The sequence below is a fragment of the Dipodomys merriami genome, unplaced genomic scaffold (assembly GCF_024711535.1).
Source record: "Dipodomys merriami isolate MVZ:Mamm:240054 unplaced genomic scaffold, mDipMer1.0.p SCAF_392, whole genome shotgun sequence".
Lineage (NCBI taxonomy): Eukaryota > Metazoa > Chordata > Mammalia > Rodentia > Heteromyidae > Dipodomys > Dipodomys merriami.
This window is the reverse complement of record NW_027205515.1, coordinates 444,432-454,850: the sequence shown is the minus strand read 5'-3', so window position 1 is coordinate 454,850 and position 10,419 is coordinate 444,432. Positions and strand designations below refer to the sequence as shown.

At 50.9% G+C, this 10,419-nt stretch overlaps 1 protein-coding gene across 3 annotated transcripts; it reads right to left on the bottom strand.

Annotated features, from left to right (window-relative positions):
• Positions 1-1,810: 1,810 nt before the first annotated feature.
• Hapln2 (hyaluronan and proteoglycan link protein 2) lies at positions 1,811-9,290 on the bottom strand. 3 transcript variants are annotated; one of them, XM_069990248.1, is made up of 7 exons: positions 9,091-9,290; positions 8,473-8,664; positions 4,397-4,507; positions 3,557-3,910; positions 3,314-3,430; positions 3,012-3,194; positions 1,811-2,292 (listed from the first exon to the last, which is right to left on the bottom strand). In XM_069990248.1, exons 3-7 carry the CDS (start codon positions 4,482-4,484, stop codon positions 2,009-2,011), a joined length of 1,026 nt encoding a protein of 341 aa, XP_069846349.1. In that variant the 5' UTR covers positions 4,485-4,507; positions 8,473-8,664; positions 9,091-9,290; the 3' UTR covers positions 1,811-2,008. The 3 variants fall into 3 exon arrangements, with proteins under 3 accessions (XP_069846349.1, XP_069846350.1, XP_069846352.1); XM_069990249.1 differs by having other exon boundaries at positions 8,473-8,574; XM_069990251.1 differs by having other exon boundaries at positions 8,473-8,534.
• Positions 9,291-10,419: the final 1,129 nt, after the last annotated feature.

Genomic DNA, 10,419 nt, shown 5'->3' with positions numbered 1-10,419 from the left:
GAGACATTGCCTAGCCTCTAGTTCAAGACCAATAACTGACAAAAAAAAATAAAAAAGAAAATTTCCACTGAATTTTTGAGCATTTGCAGTCCTCAGCAAACTACTTAAAATATTGGAAAACATGGGCCCAACACAACACGGTTTTCATTAGCAGAGAGGAACGTTCACAGTGCATTATGTGTTTACAGGCAGGAAGTCTTTTTCTGAGACAGGGTTCACTGTGTACTCTAGCTAGCCTTAAACTCATAATCCTTTTTCCTTGGACTCCCAAATGCTGGGATTACAGGTGTATACCACCATGGCTAGTCACAAGAAATTACTATTAGCCTATTCTTCTTATTATTATTATTGAAGCCAATCAAGCAAACCAACATGAAAATATTTCCAAAAGGCACAATTCCTCCTCAGAAAGAGCTCAGGGAGCTCCTTTTGGAGGGATCTACAGAGACATTGTTGTTACAGGAGATGACAACTCCATTCATGCTGATGCCCTGAAGACCTTTAGTGGAAAAGATGTGGAGGTGGACACAGCCACATTGATGATTCTGACCCGGCACTGGGCTCAGTTAATGTGTGTGTTTGTGCCTTCAGTTTTAACAAAAACATAAAAGTTAAAAGCAAGTAAAAAATTAAATAGAAAAAAAAGTTTGTAAAACAAGGAATAAAGAAAATGTTTCCAAACAACTGTATAATACATTCTAAGCTAAATGTAGAAAAGTCAAGTGTTTAAAACCGAGGCTAGGTTAATTTATTATTGGAGAAAACTCTTTTATGAATTTAGAATAATCTACATGCCCAGTGTTATGTGTTTTGTTTGTTTGTTTGTTTGGTTTCTTTCTGGGAGGGTATTGAGGGTTGGACTCGGGGCTTTAAGCTCTTACTTAACAAATCCCCCCCACCCCCACCCAGTCCTCAGGCCTGAACTCAGGACTCCAGCACTGTCCCTGAGCTTCTTTTACTCAAGGCTGGCGCTCTAACCACTCTAAGCATATGTCCACTTCGAGGTTTTTTGGTAATTTGTTGAAGATAGGGTCTCAGGGAATTTCCTGGCCTGAGTGGCTTTGAACCCCGATCCTCAGATGGGGGGGGTTCCTGGGTAACCAAGATTACAGGTGTGAGCTCCTGGTGCCCGACACAAATGTCTTTTAAAATGTGTTTAAGCCGGGCGCAGGTGGCTCACGCCTGTCATCCTAGCTACACAGGAGGCTGAGATCTGAGGATCACAGTTCAAAGCCAGCCCAGGCAGAAAAGTCCGTGAGACTCTGATCCCCAAGAAACCATAAACGGGAAGTGGTAGACAGCTCGCCTAGAGCTGAAGAGCGCAGGGACAGCAAAAGCCTCAGGACCGATCCCTCCCGCACCCCACCCCCCAATGTGTTTAGACCTGTCCCGTGTGCCGCAGGGCCCGCGTGGTAGGCGGGGAGGGTAGCTCTGGCGCATACCTGGCACGTGGGAACTACAACAATCATAGAAGGGCTGGGGCGCCCCTGCGTGGCGCCTGGCGCAACGACAACCCGGGCTCTCCCGCGCGGGGGCGCGAACAGGCCCCCACTTTCTCTCCCCCTTCCCCTCCCTCCCCCCGCCCCCCCCCCGCAACACAACCCACTCCGATTCTGCTGACTCACCCTACAGAGGCAGAAAGGCCTGCCAGCACCGTGGGGCCGGGGCCTCGCCTCACACGCCTTCCCCCTCCTCCTCAAGCCCAGCCGGCGGGGGCTGGGGGCGCGGCTCGGTACCGCACCGGCCTTTTCAGCCCTGGACCCTCGGTCCCACCCGAGACCACCCCCACCACAGCAGACCAGCCGACGCAGAAGGTCCCTCGTTATTTTATTGGTGTCCACAGAGGTCAGTCAATGCTCCTGGAAGCCCCACAGGTCCGGAGGGCGCCGCTCCCCGGCCCCAGCTGGGCCTGCCGGGCCCAGGCGCCCGCCGCTGGGAAGACCGGGCTGGGGTGCCCACTCCTCTTCCGGCGAGAGACAACCCCCCAATCCCACGGTGCGTCTCGCCGCTACTTCTCGGCGTAGCAGTAGGTCCCGTAGGCCGCCTGCTGGGGCTGGGGGAAGCCGAAGCTGCGCACCCCCGGGTCCGGGAGGCCCCCGCAGCGCGGCCGAGGCGTGGTGATGGGGAAGCGCACGCTGCCGTCCGCCAGCCACCCTCCGTCGCACTGGTCCAGGCCGGAGAACTTCCAGGCGGCGTAGAGGTGCCCGACCTTGGCCACCGCGGCTCCCCGCCGCCGGCACGCCTCGTGGGCTTCAGGAAGCGTCAGCCGCCCCGGCACGAAGAACACGTGGCCTAAGGACCCGAGCGCGTCACCGAGAGCCGAGACCAGCGAGGGCCGCGGCGGGGGCCAGGAGTCAGGACTACAGAGCAGCGGTGGCGGGAGGAGCGGGGAGCAGGGATAGCGGGGCACTGGGCCGAGCTTGGGGAGGTGGCGTGGGAGAGTAGAGGCGATGGGGTGTGCACGTGGGTTTGGGAAGTGGGGTGATGTTTGGATGGGTGGGCTGATCGAAAGGGAGGTGCCAGGAATTGGAGGCGTGGCTCCGTTGGTAAAGCGCCAACCAATGGAGCGAAAGTATCAGGTACTGAGTTCGAGTCCTGATCGCGGACCAAAAGAAAAAAGAAAACAAGAAAGCCAGGCGCTGATGGCTTATACATGCTTATAATCCTAGCTATTCAGGAGGCTGAAATCAGAATCGCGGTTCAAAAATCAGCCCGGGCCTGGAAGGTACTTGAGCCTCTAATTTCCACTTAACCACCAGAAACCAGAAGTGACGCTGTGGCTCAAATCGCTAGAGTTTTAGCCTTGAGCAAAAGAGCTCAGGCCCCCAGGCCCCAAGTTCAAGCCCCAGAACCGACTCCTACCCCTCAAAAAAGCGGCGGTGTCCGGGGGGTGGGGGGACTGGAGACCCGCCTCTGACCTCTGGCCTCCTCCCAGACCTCCCCTTCCTCCTCCCCCCTGTCTAAGACCCGGCCGCCCGCGCAGGTCTTGGCCGGGGCTGCAGGTGGCTCACCAGCCAGCGCCGAGGTGAAACAGAAGGCGTCGTAGCGGTCCCGCTTGCGGTCTCGGGGCCCGTAGCTGCGGATGCCGGGCCGCCCTCGGCCGCCGCACGGCGCGCGCGCCGTGAGCACCGGGTAGCGCACGGAGCCGTCCAGCAGCCAGCCCGCGTTGCACCAGTCCAGTCCGTCGGTCCACGCTGCGGGAGCCGGAGGAGGCCGGCGGGGGAAGCGGCGGCTGAGGACCCAGCCCGGAGCTTCCCCGCGGCACTCGGGTTGGGGACCCTGGGGCTGCCCGGCGCGGGGCTGGGCCGCTCACCCTGGTACAGCTGGCCGTAGGTGGCCAGGCGTCCGTCCTGCTCCTCGCACGCTTGTTTCGCCTCGAAGTAGTTGAAGCGATACCGGCCCCGGCTGGGCTGGTAGGGGAACACCACGCCTGCGGGGCGGCGGAGAGCTTGGGAACCCGAGCGGGCTGGGCGGGGGCGCTGGGCGGGAAAAGGAGCCGGGCCGGGGAGGAGGAACCGGCCGGGGAGAGCGGCGGACGGGCGCGGGAAGGCCTCACCCTCCAGGCGCAGGCTCAGCGCCACGCTCTCGTCCTCGATGCCGTTGATGAGCTCGCAGCGGTACCGGCCCTCATCTTCCAGGCGCACGCCGGCGATCACCAGGGAGGCATCCAGCCGATGCCCCCTGCGCATCCTGGCGCGGTCTCCCAGAGGCCCATAGCCGCGGGCGTGGAGGCCGTTGGTGATGAGGATCAGCGTTTCCCGGAGCTCCCCGGGCTCCACTTTGCTCCAGCGCACCTTGTAGCTGGGAGGTGAGGCGCCCAGGACGCAGGGCAGCGTGGCCGTGGCCCCACGACGAGAGTGAATGACCTCGTGGATGGGGGACAGGAGGTAGTGGGGGTCCGGGTGGGGTGCTGAGCAGAGGGGTCACAGTGGCAGGAACCCCCAGATCCTCACTGCCCTTTGTGCCCACCCCTGGCTGCTCTCTCTCTCTCTCTCTCTCTCTCTCTCTCTCTCTCTCTCTCTCTCTCTCTCTCTCTCTCTCTCTCTCTTTCTTCTTTTTCTTTTTTCTTGTTGGTGCTAGTCCTGGTTGAACTCAGAGCCTGGGCACTGATCCTGAGCTTCTTTTGCTCAAGGCCAGCCCTCCACTACTTGAACCACATCTCCACTAGCTGGTTTTTTGTTTTTGTTTTTTTGTACCAATACTGGGGCTTGAACTCAAGGCCTTGTGCTCACACTTGGCTTTTTGGCTCAAAGTTGGCACTTTACCACTCTCTTAGCTCCCCATCTCTCCCTCCCACTCAGTACTGCCTCTCCTCTGTATACCATCAACAGAAGTTCCCATTGTTGGAGCTTCTTCCCTAGTATGCTCCAGGTTCTGAATCAGGTTAGGCTCTTACCTGGGGTTCCCAGGGCTGTGTGGAAGATGGTTAAAGCCCAAGGGAGAAGGAAGCAGCAGCGCGCAGGTAGGGTGAGCTGGCCTGGCATAATGCAGAGTCAGCCAGCACTGTCTGCAGGGCACAAAGAGTGGGCATTCTTTAAAATCAAGCGAATAGGAGGGACAAGGAAAGGGCAAGTTGAGGTTGAACACCTTTTGGGCATTTCTAGCGAGATCTGTCCAACTTAGCGCCAAAGGGTCAGGAAATCGGGCTGGTAACAACAGAAGGTAAATGGTGTGAAGAGGAAGAATGAATAACTTCAGCCACCCTGGGACCCCACTCCTCTTCTGCACTTACATTTCCTCAGCCCCCAGCTCCTCTCCCTACTGCCCACTCACTCCAGATGTTACCTCCCAAGACTGCCATCAGGATGGTCATTTTCTGTCTGAGTGTTCCCCAACACCCTTTCTCCATCCCCAAGCCAGAAACAGTAGCTCCTCACTGCCAGCCTCCTAACCACAGCTTGCAAAGCACCACTGATCCAGTCTCTCCTGCCACACAGGCAGCAAACCCATGATGCTCCTCACCACCTCACCCTCTGCACTGAGCTCCAAAAGGAGAAGACTGATGACAGGTCTCCCAGACCGTCCAAGGTCAAACTCACAACTGTAGGCTTCAGTCTCACCTCTGGGAAATCATTCTTTGTCTCTCAGTTCGCCACAGTGTAATGCACTTTGATCTATTGGACCAGACTGGGGACTTCCCCCCCCCCCCTTAGAAGTTCTTTTATGAACATGCAAACTGAATTTTGAAAGTAACACATGTAGATTATATTTACTACGGATTTTCTAGAAATTATAAAGTATGAACCACAAAGCTATTTTTAGAAACTATTTCAAACTCTGCTGGTGGCTCATGCTTGTAATCATAGCTACGCAGGAGACTAAGATCTGAAGATCTCAGTTTGAAGCCAGCCCTGCGGGGCCTCCCCTCCCAAAAAAATCTGTGAAACTTTTTTTTTTTTTTGTCAGTCATGGGGCTTGAACTCTGGACTTGGGCGCTGTCCTTGTGTTCTTCAGCTCAAGGTGAGTGCTCTACCAGTTGAACCACAGTGCTATTTCTGGTTTTCTAGTGGTTTATTGGTGATAAGAGTCTAACTGACTTTCCTGCTCAAGCTGACTTTGAACCATGATCCTCAGATCTCAGCCTCCTGAGTAGCTAGGATTACAGGCATGAGCCACTGGCACCCGGCTGTCAGACTTTTCTTGTGGAAAACTGAGTTTCCTCATTGAAATTGTACAACTGCGTGCATTCCAATGGGATAATCTCATCTAAGACCTAACTTTATTTTCTCACTTCACTAGTTCAGGAGTGGCTTCATGTTGATATATTATTCAAGACTCCCTATAGGCTTGAGAAAATTAATATGGTCATTCTAAAGATTTCTTTTTTTTTTGTCAGTCATGGGGCTTGAACTCTAGGCCTGGGTGCTGTCCCTCAGTACCTTTAGCTCAAAGCTAGCCCTTTACCTCTTTTTGTTGTTGTTGTTGTTGTTGTTTGTTTGTTTTTTTTGGGGGGGTCCAGTCGTGGGGCCTGAACTCTGGGCCTGGGCACTATCCCTCAGCTCTTTAGCTCAAGGCTAGCACTCTACCACCTGAGCCACAGAGCCACTTCCGGCTTTTTTTCTTTTTGCCTATGTGGTGCTAAGGAATCGAACCCAGGGCCTCAGGCATGCAAGGCAAGCACTCTACCACTGAGCCACTTCCCAGCCCAGCCCTTTACCTCTTGAGCCACAGCGCCACTTCAAGTTTTCTGGTGGTTAATTGGAGATAAGAGTCTCATTGAGGGGCTGGGAAGGTGGCTCAGTGATAGAGCGCTTGCCTTGCATGCATGAGGCCTTGGGTTTGATTCCTCAGCACCACATAAGCAAAAAAAGAAAAAAGCCGGAAGTGGTGCTGTGGCTCAAGTGGTAGAGCGCTAGCCTTGAGCTGAAGAGCTGAGGGACAGCGCCCAGGCCCAGAGTTCAGATCCCACAACCGGACCCAAAAAAAGAGTCTCATTGACTTTTCTGCCTGGGCTGGCTTTGAACTATGATCCTCAGATCTCAGCCTCCTGAGTAGCTAGGATTACAGGCATGAGTCACCAGTGCCCATCTTCTGTGAAACTCTTATCTTCAACTAACTATCAAAAAAGCTAGAAGTGGAGCTGTGGCTCAAGTGATAGAGTGCTAGCCTTGAGTAAAGAAGCTCAGGGACACACATCCTGAGTTAAATAAAGCACCAGTACACACACACACAAACTGTTTCAAGTGCAATAATCTATTTTGCTAGCAGATTCCCTCCCCTATCTTATTATATTATCACCATGACTTTAAAAAATTGGAGTGAGAACTCCTTGAGACATTTATTTTTCAAATCCTATCCTTCCACATACAAGTTGCATGAATTTGAACAAGTTACTTAACATTCCTCTCCTCATCAGTAAAATGTGTATAAGGGCATGTCACCCACAAAGAGTAGCTGCAAGACTTAAATAAACTAACTACTTTATATATATGTAAAATACTTAAGACAATGCATATCAAGTGCTATGACTGTGTTATCTCTAGATCTAACACAGTTTCTGGCACACAATAGGAATGTGTTCATCTTTATGAAGGAACTCACACTAAAGAATTATGGGAAGAAGACAAAGGGCATTGAGAGAGAGGAACTTCTCTAATAGAGTAGACAAAAATCTAAAGAGCTGAGTTCCATCTTGCAAATGAGGGCTAAAGACCAGCTTCCTATATGAGAAACAGAAGCTAAGTAACAAAGAATTTTCCAGTAATTAAAGGGAAAGTGCCTGGGAGATGTCATAAGTGAGAAATCCTTCTTTATTGGAAAACTTGATAAATAAAAATGATCATGGGGAGGGGGTTGGAAAGGTGGCTCAGTGGTACAGTGCTTGCCTTGCATGCATGAGGCCTTCAGTTCGATTCCCCAGCACCACATAAGCAGGTAAAGCCAGAAGTGGTGCTGTCGCTCAAGTGGTAATGCGCCAGCCTTGAGCTGAAGAGCTGACAATGCCTAGGCCCCAGAGTTCAGGCCCCATTACCGACCGAGAAAAAAAAAAAAAGTGATCATGGGACTGAGATTGAGTCAGGAACCAACCACAATGATAGCAAGCATGAACATGGTTGAAGTTGAATGTACCAGACACTGTTCTAAGCACTCTTTTTCGTGTGTCTGTAGTGAGGCTAGAACTCAGAGCCTCAAGCTCTTGCTTAGCTTTTTCCGCTCAAGGTAGCACTCCACTTGAGCTCCACTTTACAACATTTTGCTGGTTAATTGGAGATGTCAGTCTCTTTTTAGTTTGTCAGTCTGGGCTGCCTTAGAACCTTTTTTTTTTGTCATGGGACTTGAACTCTGGGCCTGGGTGCTATACCTCAACTCTTCAGCTCAAGGCTAGCATTCTACCATTTGAGCCACAGTGCAACTTCTGTTTTTTTTCTGCTTATGTGGTGCTGGGGAATTGAATCCAGTGCCTCAAGCATGCAAGGCAAGCACTCTACCACTGAGCCACCTTCCCAGCCCATTAGAACCTTTATTTATTTTATTTATTTAGTCAGTCATGGAGCTTGAACTCAGGGCCTGGGCACTGTCCCTGAGCTTCTTTTGCACAAGGCTAGCATTCTACCATTTGAGTCACAGTGCCATTTCCAGCTTTTTCTGTTTATGTAGCACTGAGGAATCGAACCCAGGGCTTCACGCATACCTAGCAAGCACTCTGTCACTAAGCCCCAATCTTGGCCTGCCTTCAAACCTTGATCCTCAGATCTCAACCTCCCAAGTAGCTAGGATTACAGTCATGAGCCCGGCATTAAATTTATTATATTTCTTCTTCCTAGCCATCTATCTTAGCCACACAACTAGTAGAAAAGGAAGGAAGGAAGGAAGGAAGGAAGGAAGGAAGGGAGGGAGGGAGGGAGGGAGGAAGGAAGAATGAATGAAGGAAAGAAAGAAAGAAAGAAAGAAAGAAAGAAAGAAAGAAAGAAAGAGAAAGAAAGAAAGAGTCTTACAGAAAATAACACAGTAGTCAGAAACTCCATCACCTACCTTTTAAAAGCTGGTCTCTTTCCAGGGATGAAGGGAGCAATACTTAGCAGCTTTCTGTCCTCCTTAAGGAAGAGGTTCCTGGTAAAGGTGTTGTCTGGATTCCTGGGAGTTATAAGCACCTTAAAGTCCTGAGTCTTGAGCACTTGATCAATGTGATTGCTCCTTTTATAGCTCTGAGGAAAGGCTTCTTTCCTGTGCCCAGTGATGTAGCTAAGTGCCAAGATCTGTTCCCCCCCCCCCACAATCAATCCACTAAGCTAGATTGTGACCCATGTCCAGCCCTGTGATTTTTATGTGTAGAGTTGGGTGTCTTGGGATCAGGAGAAGATGCTGGCATGTGAGGGGAATCATGAAGGAAATGGAGTAAGGAAGGTGGCCCCAGGAATTATCCCCTAGAAGAGAGCGGGAAGCAGGTGCCTGTTGCTTCTCGATTCTCTTAGATGGGAAGGGAGTGGATTGATTGGTCAGTATGAGCTTGTTGGTAATAAGGATGGAATGAACTATATGAATGTGGCTTAAAGATCCACAGCTGCCAAACTCTAACTGCCTTTACATTTCCATGTGGGCCCTCATCTAAGTGGCACCCATGCCTTTCTTACACCCCAATAAGGTCCTCACCTCTGGCCTCCGATGCCTGGGTGCTCATTGCCTTTGGGAAGAGGCTCTCAAGGTGGACGTCAGAACTTCCAGCTGCTTCAAGGAACCTGACCCCTTCTATCTATCCCCTCTGTCTGCCTGTCTGTCTGTCCTTTCCTTCTCTGTCTCCTCCCCAGAGGAAGCACAATTTCCCATTGTCTCTATCTTTTCTCCTATTGTTGAATAACAGGGCCCCTTTCTTTATCCCGTGGGTAATGGCAATGAAATGTCAACAGCTGGGGATGTGGGATGCAGGACAGGCTGGCACAAACCACCGGAAAAAAGATGGGGGGTGGTCTCAGAGCAAGAATTGACAACTAAGGGAAAGAAAATGGGAGGGAAGGGAAAAACCATATGGTAGAAAGATTGAAATGGAGTCCCCTCCATACTCAGAACTACAAGACTCTAAAGAGAGTTTGTGTGAGGACAAGAGAATGGCCTGGTTTCACGGAGGGCAAAGGGAATGGCTAGTATTGTTATAGGAAAGATGGAAATTGCACAGGGAGTAGGATTTTTCTGTCCTGAAGGAAGGATCATGGAGATTTCTGAGGATGGAGGTACTTTGCAAGGTTTTCCAAAGAGAGGTAATCTTATTTGTTCTCTAGTTTCCTACTCTTCCTTCAGCAGATCTAGATGACTCACTCCCTTGTGAAGAAACTTTCTCTAAAGTCTTTCTTGGTAGTATAACTCAATGAATTTTTTTTCTGGTCAATCATGGGGCTTTAACTCATGGTCTGGGCACTATCCCTGAGCTTTTTGCTCAAAGCTAGTGCTCTACCACTGAGTCACAGCACCACTTCCAGTTTTTGGGTGATTAATTGGATATACGAGTCTCATGGACCTCCTTATCTGGGTTGGCATTGAACCACCATCCTCAGATCTCAGCCTCCTTAGTAGCTAGGATTATAAATGTGAGCTACCAGCATTGGCTAGCTCAATGAATTTTTGCCTGTGTACACACCAAGTATACAGACTACCTCCATCAAGACATAGAACATTCTTAACAATTCAGAATAATCCCAAATTTTTGTTTACTGTCAACACAGATGGACTTCCCAGTTGTCCCCATAAGTGGTCATTGAAAAATGTGTAGCAAGGGACTGGGAAAGTGGCTCAGTGGTAGAGTGTTTGCCTCACATGCATGCGGTCCTGGGTTCAATTCCTCAGCACCACATAAGCAGAAAAATCCAGAAGTGGCACTGTAGCTCTAGTGGTAGAATGCTAGCCTTGAGCTGAAGAGCTGAGGGACTGTCCAGGCCCAGAGTTCAAGACCCATAACCGACAAAAAAAAAAAAAAAAAAAAAAAAAAGT